The sequence below is a fragment of the Physeter macrocephalus genome, chromosome 4 (genome assembly GCF_002837175.3).
Source record: "Physeter macrocephalus isolate SW-GA chromosome 4, ASM283717v5, whole genome shotgun sequence".
Lineage (NCBI taxonomy): Eukaryota > Metazoa > Chordata > Mammalia > Artiodactyla > Physeteridae > Physeter > Physeter macrocephalus.
The window spans coordinates 9,293,413-9,321,348 of record NC_041217.1 but is presented as its reverse complement, the minus strand read 5'-3'; the positions used below and the strand labels follow the sequence as shown (position 1 = coordinate 9,321,348).

The following is a 27,936-nucleotide window of genomic DNA, read 5'->3' as shown; positions in this document are numbered from 1 at the left end:
GCCGCTCCGCGGCATGTGGGATCCTCCCGGACCAGGGCACAAACCCGTGTCCCCTGCATCGGCAGGCGGACTTCTCAACCACTGCGCCACCAGGGAAGCCCCTTCTGCCCATTTTTTGATTGAGTTGTTTGGCTTTTTTGATATTGAATTGATGAGCTGTTTGTATATATTTTTAAAATTTATTTATTTTTTTTTTATTATTTTTTTACTGTGTTGGGTCTTCATTCCTGCACACGGGCTTTGTCTAGTTGCGGCGAGCAGCGGCTACTCTTCGTTGCGGTGCGCAGTCTTCTCACTGCAGTGGCTTCTCTTGTTGCGGAGCATGGGCTCCAGGCGCCTGGGCTTCAGTAGTTGTGGCACATGGCCTCAGTAGTTGCGGCACGTGGGCTCAGTAGTTGTGGCTCGCGGGCTCTAGAGCACAGGCTTGGTAGTTGTGGCACGTGGGATTAGTTGCTGTGGCATGTGGCATCTTCCCAGACCAGGGTTCGAACCCATGTCCCCTGCATTAGCAGGTGGTTTCTTAACCACTGTGCCACCAAAGAAGTCCCTATATTTTTGAAATTAAGCCTTTGTCAGTCACATGATTTGCAAATATTTTCTCCCAGTTCATAGGCTGTCTTTTCATGTTGTTTATGGTTTCCTTTGCTGTGCAAAAGCTTATAAGTTTGATGAGGTCCCACTTGTTTATTTTTGCTTTCATTTCTTTTGCCTTGGGAGACTGACCTTAGAAAATATTGCTACGATTTATGTCAGAGAGTTTTTTGCCTATGTTCTCTTCTAGGAGTTTTATGGTGTCATGTCTTCTATTTAAGTCTTTAAGCCTTTTTGAGTTTATTTTTGTGTAGGGTGTGAGGGTGTGTTCTGACTTCATTGATTTACATGCAGTCGTACAGCTTTCCCAGCACCGCTTGCCAAAGAGACTGTCTTTTCTCCATTATATAGTCTTGCCTCCTTTATAGAAGATTAACTGACCTAGGTATGTGGGTTTATTTCTGGGCTCTCTATTAACAGCACTTTTCTTCTGTCCCACACATTCAGAGCTAGTCCCTCCTCCGTACATCCCCCTCTGATGGCACTTTTCACCCTGATGACTTGCTTAAGTATCTGTCTGCCCAACTATACTGTGACCCTCTTCGGACAGACATTCATTCATCTTTCTATTTGCAGTACTTAGGTCTGATACATTGTAGGACTACAATTAAAGTTTGTTAAGTCAAGATATTTTGTTTCAATGGATCAAAGTTTCTGTTCATGTCACTGAGTCTTACCACATAGATATATTTCTACTTTTAAAATGCAGTCTCATGCTCCTTATTGTCCTCTTCCCCGTAATTCCTAATGTCCACAATAAAATGTCAGCAATATTATAAAGGCCCAACATCAGTTTAATCAATACCAAGACTGAAAAAGTCATTCAGCAAAGAACTCCCTACAAGGATTCAGGTAGTTGGACTGAGTGGAAACTAAATGTAAAACCAACTCAGCAAAGATTAAAATTCACCCCCATTGAAGCTGATGGCCATAATCCGAAATGTCTTATTAACCAACTTCTAGACATTTTAAATGGTAACACTGGAATTTTTAATGCAGGGAAACTCTTCTTATGACACTATAATGGTAGCTATAGATCATGATACATCTGTCAAAACCCAAAGAATGTACAACACCAAAAGTGAACTGCAGTGTAAACGAAGGACCTTGGCTAATAATGACATGTCAATGTAGGTCCATCATGGATTGTGTAACAAATATGCCACGCTGATGCTGACGGTAGGGAAGGCTGTGGAGGTGGAGGGAGTGTGTGGGAACACTGCACTTGCAGCTCCATTTTGCCGTAGAGCTCTAAAAGTAAAGTACTAATTTTTTTAAAAAGAACATGAAGACCATATGAAGTATTCCTTTCCTTAGCACTGCAATCTGGTTACTTAAACACAGTTTCACAGGGCTTCCCTGGTGGCACAGTGGTTAAGAATCCACCTGCCAATGCAGGGGACATGGGTTCGAGCCCTGGTCCGGGAAGATCCCACATGCCGCGGAGCAACTAAGCCCCGTGAGCCAAAACTACTGAGCCCACGTGCCGCAACTACTGAGCCCATGTGCCACAACTACTGAGCCCATGTGCCACAACTACTGAAGCCCAGGCCCCCGCCCGTGCTCCTCAACAAGAGCAGCCACCGCAATGAGAAGCCCGCGCACCGCAACAGAGAGTAGCCCCCGCTCGCCGCAACTAGAGGAAGCCCGCACGCAGCAACAAAGACCCAACGCGGCCAAAAATAAATAAATAAAAATAAAATAAATTTGTTAAAAAAGAAAAAACCCAATTTCACAGAAAAATTGTACAAACAAAATTATGTTTGTAAGAGCCACTATTTATTCTATTGGCTTTTGTCAAGTCCTCTACAATTTCAACCAAAGCCATTGCTTCAGTAAAGATACTATTTGATCACTTGTCTTTTCTTAATGATTTTCACAAAAAGGAACCAGACAGTGACACTCCGTGTGATTGACAGGAAACTTCAGTGCCCTGCCACGGACTTATCAGCCTTACTGCTATAGCTTCTCCAGATTTGCCCAGCTCTGGTACATACAGGCTTTGCAGGTGCTTTCAAGCAGCCTTTGAAACAGCAGCTGCATTATTGTGCCACTGTGAATTTCAGATGGACCTCCTCTACCAGGAGCTTAATTCTCCATTTGGGCTTTGAAGCACACAATCGTAATTGCTTGCAAATGCTTGAGCTTGAAAGTCTATATTGAGGTAGCAAAAGGTTGGAGGTTTAAGGAATTATTAATATGTAAGAGGCAAATATTTATTTCATTCTCAGACCACAGCTTCCTAACGTGGTGTCAAGAGAACATTATTTCTGCCAACTATTTTCCCTACTTACTGAGAGTTCAGTTCTCAGAAATGTTAAGACACTGCTGCACATTCCACCCTCCTTTTAGAGACTGACAAACGTGCACTAACATATTCAAGGTTGTCAGAAGATCGGCACTGATCAATTATTCAATTTTAACCCAACATTTCCCAAACTTATGTGGCCCCAGAACCTTTGCTGCTGCCGGTGTCACAGTCCTATCATACTTATTAACATCCAAAGGAACTACTGTTGCTGAAACATGCTTTGGAAATTATCAGTATATCTGGACAGTAATAATAGTGGCCTTTACAAATAAACTTTAAATCATTTTTCTCTAACATAACTTACCCACAATTATCCAGAGGAATTAGAGGTTATTAAATAAATAAACATGAGCAAGGCTGAAGATTTTAACTGAAAAGTAAGTATGGATCGAACCACAAGAAACATGCAAACAAATGCCTTTATTCATCCGTCTCTGAACCCCATCATTTTTGTCTGGGTAACTTCCAAAGTGGCCAACTTATCTCACTAGTTCTCTTCCTAAATGTATCACATTATCTTTCGAACATCAACTGATGCTTACTACATACAGCATAATATTTGTGCATGCCTGTGTAGTAAGTACGTTTTTAAATATAAATGTGATTCCTTCAAATATTTTTTATCCTGAAGAGAGAGCTAAGACAGGAAAATTCCCTTTTGTTAGGTTTACCTAATACCTTCAGAAGCTTCTCTGAGTAAAATTTGTTTTGTCTTTTCAGGGGTAAAAACCAACAGAGGTTTAAATTAAACTGGATGCTCTATAAATAACCCACATTCTATACACAGACTCTGCACGAGCTTCTGTTGCGCCGGCCCCTCTACCCTGACCAGTGGTTAGTCACCTATTTCCTTGGGTTTTTATTTTAATTCTTCATTTTAATTAAAGCTAGACTGTATCTCTCCAGAGATACTCCCGAAATTTGGAAGATCATCACCTCAGAAGTACAATATTGGCCTGGCCAAATACATTCTTATTTTTACCATGAGTAGCTTTTCTCCTGATACTGTGTAATTCTTTTGTATCAGTGTATTTACATATTACATCATATTTTTGTGTTAACTATACTTTTATGTGCTTAAAGTTTTGTTTTTAATTTTACTTTATTCCTTTCCTAAGCGGTAATATACCAAAAAACCCAGTTTGATACATTAGTTATATTTCTAATAAATATTAAAATTCATGCACCCCTTAAAATCATCTTGTATATCACCAGTAGAGTGTTTAGCACACACCCTGGAAAACAGTAACATGAAAATTTCTTGCCATGGAAATAAGGGATGAGGTTTGGAGTAGGGAAAAGTTAAGATAACGTCTCATGACTCTCCTTCCTACCAGATGTGTGCACTGCACGAATAAAAAGAAAAAGTATTTGTTTACTTTACATTGCTTTCTGAAAGAAAAATAAAACCCTTTTTAAAATACTGTAATCAAATGAATTTTGTAGTCAAGGACTATCCAAAGCCCTGAGGGGGACCCATCGCTAGTCTGTGTGATACAATAAATCCACCAAATGAAACATTTCATTGAAATATGCAGTTTTTATGAAGAAACAAGCACCCCCTAGAACCAAAGACTGATCCTGCTGAGGCTTTAGACATGTGGTATATGTGTGTGCACCTCTGTAGGTCTAATTTTCTTTCTTTCTATAGAGTCAAGTGACCTAGTCGCATTTGGTTGAGTTTCAACCACAAAACATCACTGTGTGCTTTTTTTTTTTTTTTTTTTTTTTTTTTTTCAAGATACACGTCACAACACACCAAGAAAGGGGGAACTTCCAGTGTCTGTGGTAACATCACTTGATAAACAGACTCGTTTGAACGGCAAGGGCCTGTTAGCCGTCACTATATAAAGCAGCAGAGCCGTGGACTAGCAGATACTTGCCTTCTGAGGACCATGCGAGCAGCAGCCATCTCCACGCCAAGGTTAGACAAAATGCCAGGCGTGTTCCTCTCTGCTAATCCAAAGGAACTGAAAGGAACTGATCATTCGCTTCTAGACGACAAAACGCAAAAAAGGAGGCCAAAGACTTTGTAAGTTCCTTAACTGTGCAAATTTTGACTTAGATGATCCTTAATGGCAGACCAATTGAAAATGAATGAATGGAAGAAAATACGAGCCTTTAGTTTACCTAGATCAGGGCAATGACCTGCTGTGAGTTACAAGTATATTCAGTTGTATTTAAAAATGAATCATGACAGGGCATTAACTGAGGTGGGAATTTTTTCCAGGCTTTGGCTCATAAAAATTGCCTTACTCTTCACATAGCAATACGCTGCATCAGCTGTTTTTATCATAGCCTCTTATTCCTTGGGGAAGTTTGCTTCATGCTCTTTTTTTTTTTTTACAAATGAAATGCATTCTTCTGAAGAAATATGAATATTTACTTCTGTGTCTTTTGTAGTGGAATGGATGTGAAAGCATACCTGAGATCTATGATCCCCCATCTGGAATCTGGAATGAAACCTTCCAAGTCCAAGGACCTGTATGTACACTAATACACGGAACTATCACTATATAAGCGGCCCGTGCATTAGCTCTGTATTCTAGCAAGGCAGTAATACTACACATAATGGACTTCGTTTCTTTTAAGTAACAAGCCTAGTAAGATTAAGCTGCATTAGTACCAATGTAAATTAAATACAAAGTGCATATGCACATATTTGCTACTTATTATACTGTTGGAATACTTTTGGATTTTTTCACATTTTATTGGCAGATATTTTCATAACGATAGTAATTCTAAACAAATTTTTGTTTTCTTATAGATAAATTGTAACAAAATTTATTACAAGTAGAGTCTTAGTTTGTGAAGTTATCAAAATGCAGCAGCCGTTCTGATTTCATTTGCCCTTACACATAAAAAAATACTAATTTATGTAAATGTCGTCCCCTGTAGACTCTCTGCTGAGGAAGTGAAGCAGTGGTCTGAATCTCTGGAAAAACTTCTTGCCAACCAAAGTAAGTACAGATTAACTATTGAATGTTTCTGGGTTTATCTCAGTGTGCTAACAGATGGAATGGCTGCTTATTGAAATACAGTATTCTGGTTGGGAGGGTGTGTGAAAAGTTGTACTCTAGCTGTTCTGTAGCACGGATAGCTTCAGCATGTCATGCCTCATCGTGGCATAATGTTCACTTGGCACTCAGTTCTGCTACTGTCCTTTAGAAAAATTTGCCAAGGCAACTAGCTGTTTCCATCGATCATTATCGGAGCAAAATTTTAAATTATGATGGGGTTCTGAAGTTTAAAGTTTAAAAAAGTAAACCAAACATCTCAACACGTGAACTGCTATTCTGAAAGCTACCTAAAGGATGTATTTTTGTACCACTGGAGGTAAGGAGTAGGATTCACTCAGTCAATTAATAACTTTTTCCATTCATACATGCGTTGCCACTCATTCAGCCCAGGCATTTACGTGCAGGTGTTTTAGAAGCACCAAGGGCTCAAGAGTAAAGACACAGTGCCTCGCTGCCTTGAAGGCAGTTGAGACACACAGCATAAAACTGCATTATATATAACACGACACGTTATAACACAGACATGATAGAGAGACTTTTTAAACACAGAGTCTCCCGGGGAGTTTCTGACGAGAGAAGGGAAACGAGATCAGCTTGCCTTGGCCCTCATCAAGCGCGCTGGGATCCTGCTGGGATTAGGACCTCGCTCAGGGCCAGAGACGGGCAGCTTGTCCCTGTCCGGGGTGAGCTGATCCCCTTCTCCCCACAAACACCCTACAGAGCCTCACGTGAGGATCAAGTAGTTCACCCTGGTTCATCTGTTTGTTGTCTGACTTAGGTTACGCTTCAGCCCAACAATGCTATAGAAATGGCCCACTGAAAAGCCTCAATAACACCAGTAAATCCAAGCAGCATAGCGCACATAGGTAGTATACAGGTCTCACATCTTTTGACTTGTATGAGTTGGCTAGAGAAATTATACTCGTTAATGATTAACATGATGTTCATGCCTTCTGTCAATATTTCATTCCCTAAAATACTCTGCACTCTGACTGAGCTTGTAGTGTAAGAAAAGAGATTGTTCCGTAACCTGCAGAGCAGAATTGTAGTGTAACAGCAGATGGAAGTGAAGCAGTCTCTCAGCCACCACTAAGCAGCTGTGTACCCGTGACAAGCGGTCTGATCCCAGACAGACTATAAACGAAGGGGTCCCTAAGGCCTTCCCATCTCTACAAACGGTGACACAGCCATTTCAGCAGCATCCACCTCTTTCCTCCCTTTGTACACAGAGAATATGCCACAGTACTTTTCTTGTAAATTTCTTCAAGTTATTCATTTATTGGCTCAATTAATTTATCTCACCCCTCACCCTTTCTTTTTAGCTGGTCAAGACGTCTTTGGGAATTTCCTGAAGTCTGAGTTCAGTGAGGAGAATATTGAATTCTGGCTGGCTTGTGAAGACTATAAAAAAACAGAGTCTGATCTTTTGCATCGCAAAGCGGAGAAAATCTATAAAGCATTTGTGCAGTCAGATGCTGCCAAACAAGTGAGTATTTAGTTCATTACCATCGGTTTATATGTAAAGAAACTTAGATATGGAATAAGATTCAACATACTAGCAAGACGAAATCCTTTTGAGTATTATGATTTTCACTGCTATACATTTAAGTGCATTCATATAGTTCAGTGCAATGATAATCTAATTTTCTACATTTGTGAAAAGACTGGATGAAAGATTGATTTTGTAAAACAAGCTAATGTGATGGGGTGGGGTAAGGAGTACTGGTGATACTGACCCGAACTGCATGTCAGGGGGTCCTTAATGAGCCAGCTCGTTTTGGATTAGGATAAAGTAGAGGTTAGTGCAATACGTGGATTGCAGCAGCAGAAATATTTCCACTTAGTAGTAATGCCCACTTCCAGTTAAATATTCCTGGTTCAAGCAGCAAACATCTGCACAAAGTGTCCTCTCCTCCTGTAAATCTTAAATGTGCACATCACTGTTTTTGATGCACATATCACCTTACACAGATATTTAAAAAATAATGTCTGCCTCTTTTGCACCTCCCAAAGATATTACGAGCTAACTTGGAGCAAAGATATTTCTGCTTTTTTGGGCTATTTCTTTTTAACTCTTCCACCCCTAGGATAAGGTATGCTTAGAATAGGCATTCAAGAGATATGTGAGCTGATTTAAATGAGGGTTTAAAGCCACTCTCTTGAGGTGCTTCACAAACAACAGTGACATCATAAAATATGCAATAAATTGGAAGTGCATATGAACTGATGAGGATTTCTTTTTAGATCAATATTGACTTTCACACTCGAGAATCTACAGCCAAGAAGATTAAAGCACCAACACCCACGTGTTTTGATGAAGCCCAAAAAATCATATATACTCTTATGGAAAAGGACTCCTATCCCAGGTTCCTCAAATCAAATATATACTTAAATCTTCTGAATGACCTTCAGGCTAATAGTCTAAAGTGACTGGTGCCGGCTGGAGGGAATTAAAGATGGTATCAAGTACAGAAGGAATGTACCAGGATGGCTCCCTGGGGGAACACCTTGGCCTTTTTGGATGATTCACAGATCCACGGGAAGAACCCATGACTCAGGACAGATTAACATGGAAGTTATCCAGGCTCAGGGCTGAAGAAGCGTGAGATGAAAATTTAGCGATGGTAGAAGGAAGGAGATACTGTGGTACTGTCATAAAATACTGTGGACCTACGTATTAGAACATCCCTCAGAACTGAGAAGGCCGGGTAATGCTTGCTACGCAGAGACTGTGAATAAGGGTTTTGAAACTGGTGAAACATGCTATAAGCTTCAAGGTCAACTGACATTTATGCTGCATATTGTTATACAGAGGTTGTATTGAGCTGCTGAAATCTCTTTTACTTGGATGACTATTTGAGAAGTATGTGTTTCAAAATCACCATTTCTGTTATTGACACAGTTTTTCAGTGTTGGTTTGTTTGTTTGAGTGTTTTGGGATTGAAAGAGATGAGGAGAACAATGTATTTAACTTAAGCTATTGCCTTAAAGTTGGGAAGTCAGAATATATGTGTAAATTAAATTATCACAGTGTCAATACTAAATGTGAGTTTTGTCTTAAAAACAAAGAAGCAATTTCTGTTTGCATTTCCCTGCCATCTTTAAAAACTGGCATTTATTGTTCAGATTTAACAAAAATGTAAGCAAGGGTCTTCTACTTTCTATCACCTCTTCAGCATCTGAAACTATCATCCACTTAATCTTACATTTTATGTATTATGTGTATGTATTAGACAAAATTCATTAGTTTTCTCTCTGCTATCACAATGTATAAAGATCAAACAGAATATGCTCTCATGTAGTCAAGCTTCAAACTGATGAGAAATTGAAGAAGTCTTTTAAAGAGGGATAGAAATTTTATTTCAAGAAGTCATCTAATTAACAACTCATAATTTATTGTGATTTAAAGTTTATAAAAGCCAGATGTATTTTCTCATTTAATGTTCATAGCAATCCTATGAAAAGCTGAGACTAGCAGGATTAAATCACTACTTCCCAAATTTAGCTATCAAAACTACCTAGAAAGTTAAACAAAATACCAATTTGGGGGCCCTATCCCAGACTGACTGAATCAGAAGCCCCAAGGGACAGAGTATGAGAATCCATATTTTAAGAGTAAATTCCAGGCGATTCAAGATGGCCTGGTTATCCAGGGGTGGAAATCCTGGGGTTCAGAGACAGTCCCACTGCCAGGGGTTACACATGCATTTTCTCTCCGCGCCATCTGTGCCGCCTCCACTGTGCAACACTGCCCCCCAATGACCAGAAGACATTTCCTAAACCCTCAAGTCCTAGGCGTTACCTAAGCAGGAACGTAAGACTGCTCTGGAGGATCATCTACAGAAGGGTAATCGAGACGGTGCATAGTCCAGCATAGCCTATACAGCTGTATCTTCCCGTGCTCCCGTGTCCCATATATTACGGAATAGTCAGCCACCGCAGGGTAATACTCCGGATATTCTCAGCACAGGCTTGCCTATCAGCAGGCACACAGCAGCGACATGGGGCAACATGTAGATAGGTTTTAAAAGTACTATCCTTGACTTTCCGTGGGACAAAGTCCAAACTGTCTCTACCATAAGCTCAATTCTATGATTAGCAGGTCAAAATATTATAAGAGGCCGAGGAAGGGAATCCAGTTTAATCACCATCACCATCATTCTCTCCCTTACTCATGCCATCACCCAATTCCCTCAGTCCTCCTCCTGCAATTAATGTGTGCAGCTGGTATGTCACTTGCTCTTTTCCTGCCCCCCCCCGCCCCCCGAGCTAGCGTAGTCTCTCACTGATTGCTCATTCATGCAACTTGTTTTCTTTCTCTCCAGCCTCTTCTCTTCAATCCATCTTCAGTCCATCCTCTAAAGAGCCACAAACATCACCTTCTGAGACACAGATTTGGCCCTGCCATTTCCCATGACATACAACATAAAGTTCAAATTTCCCTTTCTGGAATTCAAAACACTCCCAGTGAGACCTTCAGGGTATAATTCGTCTTACTCCCCTCTAGGTATCCTTCCTACCTTGACATCACTCTGGATCAATTGCCTTTTCTTGAAGGAGTCCTGGCCTTCACTACCCTTTGGTTAATCTACTATCTCTCTAAAATGCCTTTTCCTGCCTCCTTCCAGTTTTCAAAGTCCAACCAATTCTTCAAGGCCCAGGTAGAATTACTCTTCTATAAAGGCTTTCTAACACCTTACACCACTATGTAGTTATTTTCAATGAAAACCGGAGGGGAACCAAGTCCATATAAACACAAGACACTCTGCGCCTATTTCTAGCACCACTGTCACATTAAATAGTCCAGGCCCTTCAAACTGTGAAGCAGTAGAAGTGCAACTGCCCAACACACACACTGGTCATAAAATCAATGCTTCTGGTCTTTGTCTTGATAAGATGCCATGTTAAAAAGCCATCCAGGGGCTTCCCTGGTGGCGGAGTGATTAAGAACCCACCTGCCAACACAGGGGACACAGGCTCGAGCCCGGATCCAGGAAGATCCCACATGCCGGGGAGCAACTAAGCCCGTGCGCCACAACTACTGAGCCTGTGCTCTAGAGCCTGCGAGCCACAACTACTGAGCCCATGTGCCACAACTACTGAAGCCCGCGCGCCTAGAGTCCGTGCTCCTCAACAAGAGAAGCCACCGCAATGAGAAGCCCATGCACCGCAACGAAGAGTAACCCCCACTTGTCGCAACTAGAGAAAGCCCGCGCGCAGCAACGAAGACCCAACGCAGCCCAAAAATAAATAAATAAATAAAATAAATCTATTAAAAAAAAGGCATCCAATTTTTGGACAGATGGTCAAAACAAACATCTAAGACATCTCTTCATTTTCGAAATGAAAAAAAAATTGTCACCATGGCTGCACAGATTCAAGATATTGCAAAAAACTTGAAAAGATAAATTTCTTTTCATTGGCATTGTTTACTATGGTGTGGATGTTTTATTAGATCATTTACAGAAATATGATTAGCTCTACTGTTTACAGAAATCTGGTCCAACTGCTCCATCTACGATTCTCAGCTCATATGCTATGTTCTATTGTGATACTAAAGCAGTGGCAATCAACAATATGTATAATTTAAAACCAATTCATTTAAAAAATAAAAATAAATTTACTTTGCTCAGATATATTTTATACTATTTCTAATATAATATGTATATTGTAGAAAAGTAGGAATCCGTGAAGGTAGAAATTAGACCCCCTGATGTCTAATAAAAAGTACATCTTTACACATTTAGCTCATGTGGGATAAACTGAATTTCAATTTTCTTTCATTCTGTGTGCAAACACAGTCTGTATTATATTAGGAGGAATCTTTGATGATTTATTATTGAAAAAAGAAATTCTGAAATAACGTGAAGGGAAAATAGAGTAAATGGTGATTTAAACTACCATAGATATAAATAATTGCTGTGATACACAGAATTGTAGAATTTCCTCAAGACCGCATAAAACCCAATCTATAAAACAAAAAAAAATACTCATCAACTGCAGAAATACCACCATCTGTTTTGTTGAGACCAGTATCTTAAAAGTGTTACTGAACCAAACTTGGATCCACGCACCCAATGCACAGCAAAGCCAATCTAATGACACCAGGCTGTGGTGAAGGAAAGTACAGCGTCTACTGCAAGGCACCCAACGTGGGGCCAAACAAGGAAAACAGGAAGCTGAGGCTCAAAAGACCCAAGCTGCCCAGTGGCTTTCAGGGAAGGGTTTTTAAAGTCAGTGTTGGGAGTGAGGACTGTAGGGTGTCTGATCAGCTCATGGACGTTCTGATTGGCTGAGGGTGAGGTAACTGGGAGTTAACACCATCAGCCTTCTGGTTCCAACCAGTCTTGGGTCTACATGCTTGTGGTCAGCAGGCACGTAACTTCTTCCACCTGGTGGGGGTGTCAGTATCTGCAAAACGACTGAAGGATATGGCTCAGGGTATTATCTATAGCCCTTGAGGAGGAACTAAAGGTCCTTGACTCTTTCGTTTACAGCTAAGCTACTATCATTTTACCTTGCTTGACTGTTTTCCTTTGTTTCTGTATTTTCTCACTTCTCTGATTAAATCTGCTCTTTGGAACTAAGGGAAGGCCTCGGAGGCTAAAGCTTCTCTACAAACGAGAGGCTGAGGACATTGGGGAGAAGCGGGGGCCTGCCTTGGGAGGGCCCTGCAAAGTCCCGCTCCGTTTGAAAAGCTAAAAATGTATCATTCTAATGGCAAAATTTTGTGTCTTACTCTGTGCCTAACCTAAATGAAACTCTTCTACAAGTAAGTCCATGGCAAAATATAGAACCTTCTATGGATGTTTCTATATAAATATTTGACTGGGTATTTACCTCCTGGTGGCTCCTTTCACTTGAATTTGAAAACAGACCAAAGGGAAATGAAAGGGAAGGAGGGAGGGAGGGAGGAAGGCACAGAGAGAGAGAGAGAGAGAGAGAGAGAGAGAGAGAGAGAGAAGGGAAACAAATTGGCTGAGTGTCTAAAATGTTTGTATTACCTTATGTCTCATTTGAAGATCTGAGTGCCCTGAAATGTCACACTTATATTTTATCTTCTCAAATTGAAATTTTAAGCCAAAAGAGATTGTGCTATAGTTTAGAAATGTCTACATTACTTTGAAACTCCCATAATTGATGGAAGATTAAGCTAGGAATTCGAATCCAAACCCAAAAGAACCAAATTTATTAAATCCATGGGGACCTTGCCTCGATTTGGAATGTTGCCATTTGGGGAAGATCTGCGGCAGTAGGCTTGGTGATTGAAAGAGAAGTCAAGCTTCTGGGATTAGGGAGCTGACTGGTTTACGTAAGAAGAAACAGTGCACTGTAAGCACGTTTTAGATTTAGAAAACTGTGTTGGCCATGTCAATCACACCTCAGAATTAAATGTTCTCATCCGTCCTTCCTCTCTCTCCTGTCCAACTCCAAGCAGAGTCAGAGGTCTAGGATCCATGTGGCTGAGTATGTACAAAAATTCCAAAGAGTTTAGGGACATTCCAAATAGACGCTCTCATGTCACTCAAGAGAAACGCCACCTTCCCGCTTCTCAAGTGAAAAATGCAAGCCTTCTAAAAAGTCTAACTGCAAGTTTTCTTAGCAAAAAAAATAGTTACTTAAATAATAATGCATTATAATAGACACTAGATTTGTTCATCCAGGAAGAATATTTGCTTTTGTTCTATATTTAATGTGCATTTTTACTTATTATAATATTAGCTGGCTGATTTCTCCATCTTTTCCACAGGAAAGGGATAATTGGGGTGGATCTTGAAGAATAAATAAACCCCAACCAGGGAAGAAAGAGGGTGAGAACATTTCAGGAAACAGTCTGTGAAAAAGTCAGGAAATCAAGAAAAAAATACTCTGTGTTCAGCAATGGTGATTTATTTAGTGTGGCCAGAACACATGGGGGGAGCGAGAGGGTCAGAGGGAAAGCTCAAAAGGTAGTTTAGGGCAGATTCTGAGAAGAGACACAGTCCGTTCCAAAGAGCGTGAGTTTCATCTTTTATATGACAGGTCACCACTGAAGTTTCAAGCAAATGAGCAAAAGACAGAACTGTCTGTGCTGATACACAAGTTACTTGTTGAGTCTACACCAGAACTCTCTGAGATAAGCACTCTTAACCTCATTTTATTGACCAACAAATGTAGAACCAAAAAGGTGAAAACAGTTATCTAAGGACACAGAACCAGTAAGTAGCAGACCCAGGGTTTGAGTTCAGGCACGTATGTTTCCAACGACTTTGCATTATCTCATGCTTCTTCCTGAAAGTGACATGATTACTCTGTGTTGTAGAAAGCTATTTCTGGATTTTGTGTGGGAGACAGTTACAAAGGAAGACATAACTGAGGAAGGAAAGCCAAACATGAAACTAGTTTTGTAGCCCAGCAGGAGAGAATCAGTGCAGAAATCAAGGCAATGGGAAAGAGAGGGCAAATAGATAATACTTGGTGAGCGATTTGCTGTGAGGAGTAATAGAGGGAGGGGAACACAGGATACCTCTGGGGTGTCTAGCCTGGGGCCTCAAAATCACAGCAAAGCCCTTTCCGGCTCAATTTTAAACATATCACCTTTGAGGTCCTTCACCTGAAAATGTGCACTGAACAACTTGGAAACAGGAGAGGAGAGCCCTGGAGGAAGATTAAGGCATACGCTTCTAAAAGGCTCCACATGCAAAATAAATTATGTAGCGCTTTCAACCCATAACAGTTTATTCACAATGAACCTACATATGAAGCATTCCACATGTTTTTCCTGAAAGCTCACTTTCTTCTTGGACAAAACTAGAGGCTTGCTGCAAGCTCTCATCTAGGCTGCGAACCAACACCAAGGACCAAGACACTCAACAGATTTGCAGGAAGAAACTGCTCTAAATTTGAGAGCCCCTTTTAAAGACAGAAGCCAAAACTGACGTGTCGGATCCAGGTGAAAGCGACGGGCAAAGCAGCTGTCGACAGAAACAGAAGCTGCCCTGGGGATGAGCAGCGCCGGACAGCGTGGAGGGGTGACAGCGACTCTAGGGAAGGAGTCCTGTGTCCTTAGAAGGCAGGCCTGGCCCTTAGCTTGACAGTGGGTCATGTGACCGGAGGAATGTTCTAGCGCTCACTTCTTGTTAACAGAGACAAGACAGAGGACGGGAAACCCAAAGGTAGCCACTCTCTTGGCACATTTTTTCCTTCAGTCGTTCTTACCTTAAATCCTCAAAATAGGTGAGGAGTCTACCCTTTATTTCTGGATAGAGAGGAAAAAAAAAAAAAAGACAGGAATATAGTGGGTTTCAGGTATTGTCCTATCCTTCCTCCCCAAACTGTCTGTTGCTATTCTAGTCAAACCTAGAAGGTGAAAGTTCAGTGGGCTTGTTTTAAATCAGTAAAATTGACATGCTCACCCCTGGTCTTAGCTTTCATACTCAGCCTTGAAACCCTCAGCTTGAATTAGCTATAAAAACAGATTGTATCCCTAGTCTAGTGCTTTTTTCCTTAAATCTGTCAGTTAATTCAGTGTTTACAAATGACCCACAGTGAACAAGTAAAGGGTAGAACATGTTCCCATATGAAGAACTGAGTAAGATACTTCTTAGAATGTTTATTTGGCATGATTTTGACTAGAATGATCATAATTCATACTGTCTATGGGGGTAATTAGGAAGTGCCAAAGTTGAGGGGAAGAAAGCACAAAATATGCCTTGCTCAGAGGTTTCTTAATTCATCTTCAGAATGCGAGGCTCCACTTTATACTTCTAGAATCGAGTCTAGACTCTTGCTTCCTGGATAGACTCCCCAATTAGCGACACCTGCTATGTGCCGAAAGCTATGCTCGGCGCCTGGGAAACAGAGATGACTGAGATATAGCCCCCAACTAGTGAGAGGCGCACAGCGCTCTTGGGAAGAAAGCGCGGAAAGAACTGCAGGCAAATAGACTAAGCATTTGGAGAGAGGTGAGGAGGAGAGTCAAGTAAGGCTGTTTGAGAGAAGACCTCCCCGGTGGCTCTCTCCAGGTCCCTGGTGAAACGCCAAATGGGACTGGCGCCCCCCTCCTCCCCTAATGGGAAAGGCTGTGCGGTGCCAATTTGCCAAAAGGTCTCCAGGTGCCCCCAGCTCTGTACGCAACTTCCACGGGCATCAACTCACATCAAGTACGTCTCCTTTAGCAAGTTCTCTCTTTCTATGGTCACGAACTCGGTTGGATGCTACGTGTTCCCTTCCAGAGTGCCTATTAAAGAGCGAGCAGTGAAAGCAGCCTAGACCTTCTCTCCACGGGATGCTGGGAGGCTAAGGAACCACAGACCTCCTGCCCTTCTGCTCCTGTGGAATTCTTGGGGTCTGTCCCAGCCTCCTCTCAGCAGACAGGAAAATGTGCCAAGTGAACTCAGAGGAGGGACTAGTAATTCTGTCCTGGAGGAAGGGTATGGCTTCAGAGAAGGGACAGATGCACAACAAATTGTGGATTAAACTCAAAGGAACCCAAGTTACCTTGTGAACTATTATTGGATTAATTGCAACCTCTGAAACTCACAAACAAATGTAAATTCTGGCACTACTGGGCTACGAAAGGGCTGGAATAAGTCTATCCTACTACTTACTAGTATTACTTTGCTCACATCGATATCTTTTTGCTTTAGCCATTATTATTGTCCCAAAATAATGATTTCTTTTCCTCTTTCCTTATAGGAGGGTGTGATAGAGATGGCTTAGATGCTCACCAATTTCAGGCCCTCCCTGGACAAACCATATTTCCCAGACCCTCTTAAGGTGAACGGCAAATGGAGAACCTTCTATTGGGTTGGCCAAAAAGTTCGTTCGGGTTTTTCCATAAGCTGCTTTTTCCAACAAAACATCCCGAACCCTTGGGCCAACCCAATGTGATCTTTTCTACATAGTCAGTATTTGGGTATATACTCAGTAGCTCTTTTACTTGGATTTGGTCTTTTTTCTTGAATTGCAATTTGATATTTTACCTTGAATTATTATCAGGGCCACAAAACTGAGCTCTGTGTGGAGAGCAAAGGGATGGGCACCAGTTCCAGGACTGCCTAGAAGACCCCCAGGTTGTCTCTCGCTTCCCCATGTGCACTACCGGAAGCAAAGGGCTCTGAGGTTGCAAAGCCACACGGAGGAACTGTCAAACTCCAAACAGTCATGCAACCCGCGCTGGCACTTGTGTGAGTGACAGCTAAACGCCTCTGTAGGTCTAGCAATGATTTGTTAGAGTGATTAGAGAGCTTTATTCTGATACATACAAAGACACTGATAAATGTTTAAGTTTCCTTCAAAAAGAAACAATTCCGGGCTTCCCTGGTGGCACAGTGGTTAAGAATCCGCCTGCCAATGCAGGGGACACAGGTTCGAACCCTGGTCCCAGAAGACGTGTTCCCTTCCAGAGTGCCTATTAAAGAGCGAGCAGTGAAAGCAGCCTAGACCTTCTCTCCACGGGATGCTGGGAGGCTAAGGAACCACAGACCTCCTGCCCTTCTGCTCCTGTGGAATTCTTGGGGTCTGTCCCAGCCTCCTCTCAGCAGACAGGAAAATGTGCCAAGTGAACTCAGAGGAGGGACTAGTAATTCTGTCCTGGAGGAAGGGTATGGCTTCAGAGAAGGGACAGATGCACAACAAATTGTGGATTAAACTCAAAGGAACCCAAGTTACCTTGTGAACTATTATTGGATTAATTGCAACCTCTGAAACTCACAAACAAATGTAAATTCTGGCACTACTGGGCTACGAAAGGGCTGGAATAAGTCTATCCTACTACTTACTAGTATTACTTTGCTCACATCGATATCTTTTTGCTTTAGCCATTATTATTGTCCCAAAATAATGATTTCTTTTCCTCTTTCCTTATAGGAGGGTGTGATAGAGATGGCTTAGATGCTCACCAATTTCAGGCCCTCCCTGGACAAACCATATTTCCCAGACCCTCTTAAGGTGAACGGCAAATGGAGAACCTTCTATTGGGTTGGCCAAAAAGTTCGTTCGGGTTTTTCCATAAGCTGCTTTTTCCAACAAAACATCCCGAACCCTTGGGCCAACCCAATGTGATCTTTTCTACATAGTCAGTATTTGGGTATATACTCAGTAGCTCTTTTACTTGGATTTGGTCTTTTTTCTTGAATTGCAATTTGATATTTTACCTTGAATTATTATCAGGGCCACAAAACTGAGCTCTGTGTGGAGAGCAAAGGGATGGGCACCAGTTCCAGGACTGCCTAGAAGACCCCCAGGTTGTCTCTCGCTTCCCCATGTGCACTACCGGAAGCAAAGGGCTCTGAGGTTGCAAAGCCACACGGAGGAACTGTCAAACTCCAAACAGTCATGCAACCCGCGCTGGCACTTGTGTGAGTGACAGCTAAACGCCTCTGTAGGTCTAGCAATGATTTGTTAGAGTGATTAGAGAGCTTTATTCTGATACATACAAAGACACTGATAAATGTTTAAGTTTCCTTCAAAAAGAAACAATTCCGGGCTTCCCTGGTGGCACAGTGGTTAAGAATCCGCCTGCCAATGCAGGGGACACAGGTTCGAACCCTGGTCCCAGAAGATCCCACATGCCACGGAGCAGCTAAGCCTGTACGGAGCAGCTAAGCCTGTGCGCCACAGCTGCTGAGCCTGAGCTCTAGAGCCCGTAAGCCACAACTACTGAGCTCACGTGCCACGACTACTGAAGCCCACGCGCCTAGAGCCCGTGCTCCTCAACAAGAGAAGGCATGACAATGAGAAGCCCGCGCACCACAACGAACAGTAGCCCCCGCTCACCACAGCTAGAGAAAGCCCGCGCGCAGCAGCAAAGACCCAATGCAGCCGAAAATAAATAAAAAATAAATTTATTAAGAAAGAAAGAAACAATTCCTTTTTCATTTAGAGAGTTACATGGAGCCATCCTGGAAAAACCAGGGCAACACCTCCATCAGAGTGCAGCGTTATTCAGTTCCCATGTGAGGCAAAGGTTATCTCTCTGACCTTGTGATGTTCTTCGAGATAGAGCTGCCTAGAAAAGAGGATGTAAGCTATGGATGAGAACAATATGTGAAAAGCTTATTTCAGATGCAACTGAGAATAGAAAATGCCAAAAACAACACAAAAAGGGGAGGCGAGGACTAAGAAGCAGGAAAAGAGTAAGTGATGGAAAATTTTGCAACTGATAAAAACATTAAGTGAAAACGAGTTGGCCAGGCTGCGTGCACTTTCAGCTCATTTGCTCTGACTCCATTTAGGGCTACGTACGACAGATATTGATATAAATCCTCTGAGGTTTAAACTGGCCAATCACCAAGTAAAAGTCAGGATTCCAAACAAATGTAGTATGCGGCTCTGGAAAGCAGACCTGTGGTTAAGCTGGGATTCAGACAGGAAGTTATGAATTCAGTGCATACCGGGAAAACTAGAGGGGTGAACTCACCGGGGCCAATTTCCCTGAAAGACCAAAGAACCACGTAGGAAACAATTCATCCTACAAGAAGAGAGTTTTCAGGATGCACAAACCTGGCCTAAAAACGGCGGGTCAGAGCTGGAGGAAACGAGCACTTTAACGACACCAGGTGCCCTTTGATGCGGGTCCAAAATCCGAGGGAGAGGAGAGAGCCATAAAAGAGTGACGACGCTAAAAGGGCAAACTCCCTGGAAACCTTCGAGAACATACGCGGGAACAGGGGATGGTTCAAGGGGCGCTGAAGCACGCTCCTCAGCGGAGTTAGGGGCAGAGCGCTGACAGGACAGAGCGCTCCGGCTGAAAACCAGCCCGCGGACCGGAACGCCCGGGACGGCGAAGAACCGGAAAGGGGGGCGGTGCTTCAGCAGACGCCGCCACCCTATCAGCAGACGCTTACAGCAGCCTAATATCTTAGGGCGTGGCGGCCTTGAAGGAGCGCTTGGAGGGGAGTAGCGTCCTTCTTCCCCACCCAGGTCCTGGGTGTTTGAGAAACAGAAAAATAAGAGCAAGGTGGAGGCGAAGGTATCAGTGATACAGTCGGGCCAGAGAACAGAGCGTTGGGGGCAAGTCAAATGGGCCTGCGCGCTTCACCCCGGAACTCAACCAACTTGCTTCCCCGTGACAGGTAGTGTCGGACGGCGGCACGATCTCTACACAAGGGATCGCCAATGCGGGGAACAAATGCCCAGGTGTCTTGTCTCAAATAGAACAAATGTGAAGAGTCAGCCCGGCTCAGAGCTCCTGGCGACGGGGCCTAATCGAGATGGAATGTCTTTTCATGATGAGCTGGGTTCTATCAGGCCACCAGGCCGTACGATCAGGTGGGCCCGGCAGCCACCCACTGAGAGATGGAAATGGTAAAGCCAGAATCGAACACGAGCGGGGCTTACCCGTGTCCTGTGGGAGCTCAGGGCTCCCTCATGACTAATGACGGAGGAAGCAGATCACTGTCTGTGTTGGGATAGTCTGCGGGCACAAGCCGAAATGGACCGATTCCGCTAAGGGGCGGACTTGAAAGAGCAGCAAGCAGACACCCGCCCCGTGCGTGGGGCTGGGGACAGCGCACCTGCTCATCTACTTCGTGTGAAAGGAAAGGGACCTCAGGTTAGAACAGATATCGACTCACGGGCAGGGCAGTGGAGATCGACTCACGGGCAGTGGAGAATGGTGAGGCCGGTGAATTGAGGCCCGGAAGGAGAATGATTGGATAATTGGGAGTAAGAAGGTCTCAGGAAGATGCATGTGGGTGGACCTATCAGAGTATTCAAAAGTATGAAGGTCTCTGTATCACACGGCCACATGCAGCAGAGATCATCCACCACACAAAAGACATGAACAACCAAGTAGACAGAGCGACTGTGCCAGCTGACCTCAGCCAGCTTCCGTCACTCAGCCAGCCCATCAGTGCTCGTGAACAGACTAGCCATGGTAGCAGAGATGGACATGCACCGGCCCAACAGAACGGACTTCCTCCCATGAAAGCCGATCTAGTTACTTCCCTTGCCGAAGTCCAGCCATCAAGCAAAAGAACCCGATGCTGAACAAATGAAAATCTCAGAGAACAACCAACGGTTTCACGGCAAGCTGACTAACTGGACTCCTTCCACCTGAAAGAGGCAGTGACTCGTCTTGCCTTGACTCAACATATATCTGGGGTACAGACTGGCCTTTCCTGCCAGAAGGGCCTTAGCCAGCTCCACTGGCAGACGGCCTGCAGCTTTTGATCCACCAGTAGGGGATCCCATAAGATGTCACATCAGACAAAAGGGGCCTACTTCACAGCAAAGGTGGCGCAGCAGTGGCCACGTGGCCCTGGGATCCTTGGGTTACGTCACCTGCTGGGAGACCCGGACGCCGCCAGCCTGAGGGAGCCATGGAATGGTCTTATGACGGCACAGCTGAGGCACCACCTCGAGACGATAACCTTCAAGGAGGTGCATCATCCCCTAGAAGAGAGAATATACCCTTAATCAGTGACCATTACATGGTGCCGTTCCCCCAATATGTGGAACACGTGGGTCTGGGAACCAAAGGGTCAGAACAGGAGTGTCCACATTTGCTATCAGTGTAGCAGCCAGACCTGGGAGGGGTATGGTGACATGGGAATCAGACCCCTGGACAACAGGGTCTGGGTCACCTTACCACATAAGCCACCAACACCGGCAGAAGTGCTGACCCAGGGTGAGAGGTATCTAGAAGGGGTAAGAAGAGAAAGGACCAAGTGTGGTCTCCAGACAACGCAGCGATGGTGGAGTACTTCATCCCATTGTTTTGCCTCTGATAAGTTCTCCCCAGGAAAAGTGCTTCCAGAACCTGGAGCAGCCGTTTCTGGATGCCGGTGAACACTATGTGAAGCAGCTGTATGTCGGTGGTGCAAGGGGCGGATGATTAGCGGATGCTGTGGGAGCGCAGTCCGCCTCAGACCCGAGGCGCTCTCCCCCAGCAGCCGGGAGTCGGGGCTGCTGGCCGCTCACCGATGCTTCCTCTCCAGGAACTGCCCTCATCCTACGGAAGCTGCCTCACCAGGTTCCCATCCCCTCTCTGGAAGGAGCCTGCGGTCAATGACAGGTCAGTGCCGGATCCAAATACCCGCCCCCCTTGCTTCAACTGGGTCACATAGGAAGGGCTACTCCATCTCCGAAACTCCCGCAAGGATCATCTGACTCCTCTGTTACCACTGCATCATCTATTTGTTTAAGATTTGTAATCCATCTCCTTCAAAAAAGGAACTGTATCAGGTTATAAAATTAGCATGTTATGTAACAGAATAAATTAAAATGAAATAAGTCAAAACTATTTAAAGGGAATATCTGTTCATTGTTTACAACAAATATTTATTAAGGCTACTCTGCAAATAAGGTACTGGGGTAGGTGCCGTGACCAACCAGCTGCTTGTGGTGCCATCAGTATGTTTACAGTTTGATCTAGAGATGGCATCTGCATAAATAACTACAGGTAGGAAAATAGGAACCTCTCGGTATTCACAGCTCTAACATACATCATTTCTTTGATTCTAGAACAGCACGATGAGATAGAGCTGTTACTATTCCGACTTTATAGATAGTAAACCAAAGGTTAGCAAGGGAAAGTGATTTACCCAAGCAGTGACAGAATCCAATTGTTCTTTCACCACGTTATGATAAATGTTTATGTGGATGATGGTATTATCCAAAAAGATAACACGTTTTCTCAGTCATCATCCAAAAGCCTCAAAAAGACATCCACTTTACATCATTTAACCATTTTGAGAATTTGCTTCATCTTGCTTAATATCCTGCATTATTTTTTAAATATTTTTAAAAATACTCAATGGCTCTGGTTGACACTGGATACTATCTGCTAAGTGAACCTCTCAAGCTTCATAAGATTAGAATGACGACTTGACTATCTGCTGACTCACACCCTAGGTATTTCCACTATCATGAAATCACTGCTTCACAGAAGGATGTTTAATAGTAATAGAAATGGTAAAAATAAAGAATGCAGAATTCTATTTTCAAAAGATTAGATTCTAAGGATCCTGTGGTAGCAGGTGAATCATCAAATAGGAAAGGCTGACTTGACTCCCTAGGAGGAGGGAATAGAGTAGACAAAGGGAAGAAAAGGAACAGCAGGAGGCTTGCTTACTCTGGAACTGGGCCACGGAGAAGTATAACGGAGGCCGGACAGACAGCAGCTGACCAGAGGGTCCCTGTTGACAGGGGGGTGACGCCCCTTCCCTTGAATAATCCCTTGAATAACTGAGGGCACTCGCCTGGAAAACGGGCTAAGGATCAGGGCCGGGAGAGACAGTGCAAAGAGGCAAAAAACAGAGGCTGTTGGAACAGCTGCTGAACAGGACAGAGACCTGGGCAGGACGGTGAGACACACTGGAGAGGGACGTGCAGTGAATTTCGTGACGTGCACCCTCCCGCGGAGGAGCCGTCCTAAGATGTAAAGCTGCCCACACAGCACCTGGAGCATCATTTTAACCTGCGGGTCAAAGCTTTGTGGTGAAGTCTGTCGAATTCTAAAAGCGCCTGGTCTCAAAGCTGATGGGAAGCTTCTGGTTACGATCTAGCAGCCAGGGAAGAGGTTAGGAACTGGGCAAGGGAATTAAGGGAGGGAGGAAGACGGAGACCAAAAACGGAAGAAAAGAGGAAAATCCAATAACCTGCCCTCCCCTCCCCCCCCCATGAATGGACAAAAGATGGACCAAGATGGACCAAACAGCACGTACAGACGATCATTTTCCTTTTTCTCTACTTTCTTCTATTTCTCTGACTGCTTAGGTCCCCAGACTTATAAACCACTTTGAGGTGGGTGTATGTTTAAAATAACTTGATTTTCTTGTTGTTTCCATTTATTAATTAACTCAATATATTTGTATTTATCACCAAAAAAATCGTATTTTAGCTAAAATAATAAGAAAACCTCAAAATGGATTCTTGACATTTTCTTTTGAAAATGACCTAATGCAGTCTTCCCTCAAGAATTTATTAAATGCATATCATAAGCAGGGCAATTTACTGAGCATATTAAAAGAAAATCATAGAACAAACGTTTCTGGAATCGAAAGTATCTTTAGTTAAGGTAAATTCTACCTGCATTAACAGAGGAAAAAGATAAAAATCTCAGGGCTTTAACATTATAGAAGTTTACTTCTCAGCCACGTAAAGTCCATTTTTTGTTTGTTTAGGGCAGGGCCTAGAAGCAGTAATGATCATTTTAGTCCAGATTCTATTGACCATAGCTAACTAATCACATGGCCTCCGACGTCCTCAGGGGGGTTTAGGAAATTCAGTCCCTGGTAAAACAGCCACTCCCTAGCAATAAACGTACACTATTAGAAGTGAAACAAGAATACAGAGCAGCCAGCCAGCTGTTTCTGCCTCGAAACGTTTACAGTATGGAGAGGCAAGTGACCCATAAACAGATAATTTCAATATAGGATCCCTCCTACAGGCAAAGTCCCCAAGAGACCTTTCCGTGTAAGAAAAAAAAATGTACTTAACTTATTGCAAATAGTGCCACTATTTGCAATAACTGTTGCTAATAACAGCAACTGTCTGTCTGACTCGGTTTACCCAGTATTTTTCTTATAAAGGCCATTCGTATTTGCAACATACCCCAAATGGCCCATCTGCCAGTCACCTAAGTACCTGAACATTTCATTCCAGTGCAAGAAGATAACTAAATATCTCATCGATAAACCTCGTTAATTTCTTACCCACATGCTTCTATTCCTTTAGTAAACTTTATTAACGTGCCAGATTCCATGTATTGTAGGGGGACTTGAGGATAGCCTTTGCCTTTTATAGAATAACTTCACTCTTCTTTTTGCCACCCAAATCTCACCATACCTTCAAAATCCAGCTCATTTCATTCTTTCCATCAAGTCCTCTTGGAACAAACAAAATTGCCGCTAATGTGTCGTCTTCTGAATTTCTGTACTATTTTCTATCTCCATCCTTCCCTAGGCAACAGGGACTTAGTGTCCCTTCTATGATTAGCTTAAATTGGTGTTTTTTCTGAGTTTCTGTCTCCTATGGAAGTTCCCAGAGAGAAGGGTCCATGTGTTAAATTATGTTTTTTAATCTTTTAAGCATGTGGCATAGAGTTTTCAATACGAACTGCTTATAAATATATTTTACTTTGAAAATTGTTGTGAGGAATTCTAGTGGTTTAATTGGTATGCCCACCCTTGCAGGGGAAAAAGAAGGAAACATGTATGAAAGTGCTTTGCAAACTCGAGGTGCTTTTCCTAAGGCCAGGATAAAATGATGCTCGTGGCGGAGAGCCATCTGTTCTCTCCTCCTGCGGTGCGGGCAGTGCGGCCGAGCTCCGTTCTCTGGAGCGGGGAGCAGAGAGCGGGAGCAGGGGGACGTGAGCCACCGATGCCCAGGCCACAAGGCAGTGGTGCGCGTTCGCCACACGCTTCATTCGGCTCCCTGCCGCGGGAACCCGCACCTGCCCGCACCCAGCTTTCAGTCTGCAGAGGGTTACAGTGTCCCAGCGGAGCCCAGAGTACCCTCCAGCTGGGTCCCTGGATGACTCTAGGGGTAGGGGAGGCCCACCTGCCCTAATTCTTGAGGGGGACGTTTCACCATTGTCTTTGGAGTCTCTCTGTTTATGACTGTTACCCTAGCTAACATACTAATATATGTATTATTATTGTACCTAAATTTCAGGTGAACAAAGATATTCAATTCCTTGGTCCTCAGGTTGGGCCTGAGGTGGCCAAAGTCCCAGAGCTGGCCTGTCACCCTCAACAATGGATGTCTTCAAGCACTTATCACAGTGACATGGACACATTTTATCATTTTCTAAAAGGGGTGCCATGATGTGAAACGATTAGGAGGGTATTAGAGTTTTCTAAACATGTCCCCCCAATTCTTATACTTCTTCTTTAAAATGACTATTCCCATTTTTACACTTCATATTCTTACATCAGCCAGCATCCTCAGCAACATGCATATGGCCTCGTACCAGATGTTGGATGTTAAAACAGACAAAACACTAGGTGAAAGCTACTTCCCCCTTTTAAATGGCTTCCTCATCCTTTCTTGGATCTTCCCTCTTTTCTGCATGAGCCAGATGCAGCAGGACAGATTTTCCTTTTGTTTAAAAAAATTTATTTATTTTTATTTATTTCTTTTTTTTGGCTGTGTTGGATCTTTGTTGCTGTGTGCGGGCTTTCTCTAGTTATGGTGAGTGGGGGCTACTCTTTGTTGTGGTGACTGGGCTTCTCATTGCGGTGGCTTCTCTTGCTGCGGAGCACGGGCTCTAGGCGCGCGGGCTTCAGTAGTTGTGGCATGCGGGCTCAGTAGTTGTGGCTCGCGGGCTCCAGAGCACAGGCTCAGTAGTTGTGGCACGTGGGCTCAGTAGTTGTGGCACGTGAGCTCAGCAGTTGTGGCATGAGGGCTTAGTTTCTCCGCGGCACGTGGGATCTTCCGGACCAGGGCTCGAACCCGTGTCCCCTACATTGGCAGGCGGATTCTTAACCACTGTGCCACCAGGGAAGCCCAGATTTTCCTTTTGACTAAACTTGGAAACTGAAAGACCCTCCAGACTCGTTTCCCACTCAGACAAGCTCCTTGGAGACCCAGAGGGAGTTCTGTGACTCCTCCTGCGGTCAGAACTCAGGCCCTTCCTTTCACGTTCTTCCTGCTTCTCATGGAGCAGAGCCTTTTCCTGTTATCTGTGGTTTCTGTTTCCCTGGGTGTCTGTTCATCAGGTTTCTGAGGTGGGATGGTGCTGTATTCCCACTGGGTTCTCTTTCAAACATGAATCTCCTTGGCCTGGATTACTTTTACTTTTCCATTTATCAAAATCAACCCATGTCTTAGCCTTTATAACATAATTATGAGAAAAAATTTCCAATTATAAATGAAGTTCAAATGTATTCCAGAAAAATGCCTGACTAAAACAACTTTAACATGCCCCTAAAGCTAAATCCATGCTTTTACTTGTATTCTAAAAGGAACGTCTTTGACAAAATAGGGCATCTTCCTTCAATACACTGGATCCCAAATACGGAGAATATCCACAAAAATCTCCGAGGGCTCCTGAACATCCTGAAAGAACATTACTCTGTCAAACAAGGACCCTTAAATGTCTGCCTCACTCCAGTAGCGTCTGGGAGGAAGTCATGAGATGGGAAAGCAATGCGAGAGGGCTTTCTGTCTAGCTAAGTGCTCCCTCACCTACTCTACGGGAGGGAAACAGAATCCCACACTACTGTGCCGCTGTCTGGACTCAGAGAACGTCAGATGTAGTGTTGTCTGATTTCCTCTTCCTACTTGTAGATTATGAAGCCCTGGGGCAAAAAGATTAGGATTTTTAAGATTTTTAACTTTGTTTATGCACTGAAGCCTGCCTCAGATCTGAGAGTTCTATAAACTAAAGCTGGTGCATACAAGTGTAATTTGGTAATACTTCAGTAACACTGCAGTAAGACAATGCCCCAATACAGTGCTACAGGCTGTTCTCTGTTTTCGTTAGATGCATTAGAACAGCAGTTTACCACGCACGCAATTATACATCAGTAGCAAATCTACGGTTTACAAAGCTTCTCAAGATGAAACAAGAAGTGCCAATAACAGTATATGAATATTTTGTTAAATTATAACTGACGCAGCCTCTAGTGTGTGTCCAGCCAATGGCTCCTCCGCTCACCAGCACCAGGTGAACTACCCGAACCTGATCCACCACCGACATACTCCCCGCATCTCATGCTCTGTTAGTAAAAATTTGGTGAGCTATTCTCCTCCAAGCTGGAAAACAGCAAAATTCCACTAGATACTTCCAGAAAATTGCTGCCAGTCATTGGGCTGTGCTGCAGTGGACTGAATAAACTGAGAACCATTTCTCTTGCCTTTCGCTTTCCCTTCATCTACACGTCACATTTCTACCATCTCTCACCTTTCTCTACACCTTCCCCTCCCCTTAATGAACACCTACCCTGATTCATCAGAAAAGCATTTTCCATTTCTCCAGCGTTGAATTGTCTACCTTCAGAGCATTTAAGTTACCTCTTTCTCAAAATGACTTGTGTCACCCACACCCAAACACTGTCAGTGAAAAACTGTCCAGACACAGGC

General features: G+C 43.5%; 1 protein-coding gene and 1 long non-coding RNA gene across 11 annotated transcripts in view; one reads left to right on the top strand and one right to left on the bottom strand.

Annotated features, from left to right (window-relative positions):
• Positions 1–27,936, bottom strand: part of LOC112066691 (uncharacterized) — a 330,402-nt gene that overhangs the window by 67,424 nt on the left and 235,042 nt on the right. The window contains exon 9 of one of the 10 annotated variants that reach the window (XR_008617014.1): positions 21,190–21,300. The exons of 8 other annotated variants lie outside the window; for them this stretch is intronic. This is a non-coding gene — a long non-coding RNA (uncharacterized lncRNA). Of the gene's footprint in view, positions 1–18,920; positions 21,301–27,936 lie in introns of those variants that run through there. One more of the 10 variants, XR_008617013.1, reaches the window with a different exon arrangement.
• Positions 4,093–9,871, top strand: RGS1 (regulator of G protein signaling 1). Its single transcript, XM_007114525.3, has 5 exons — positions 4,093–4,934; positions 5,306–5,386; positions 5,801–5,862; positions 7,245–7,408; positions 8,167–9,871. The coding sequence occupies exons 1-5, from the start codon at positions 4,798–4,800 to the stop codon at positions 8,350–8,352; spliced, it is 630 nt and encodes a 209-aa protein (XP_007114587.1). The 5' UTR covers positions 4,093–4,797; the 3' UTR covers positions 8,353–9,871.

Bases quoted from the DNA above. Each gene is read 5' to 3' on its own strand.
- RGS1 (XM_007114525.3), top strand. From the start codon at position 4,798: ATGCGAGCAGCAGCCATCTCCACGCCAAGGTTAGACAAAATGCCAGGC. The intron at 5,863-7,244 runs GTAAGTACAGAT...CTTTCTTTTTAG, and splicing joins AAAACTTCTTGCCAACCAAA to CTGGTCAAGACGTCTTTGGG. The intron at 7,409-8,166 runs GTGAGTATTTAG...ATTTCTTTTTAG, and splicing joins AGTCAGATGCTGCCAAACAA to ATCAATATTGACTTTCACAC.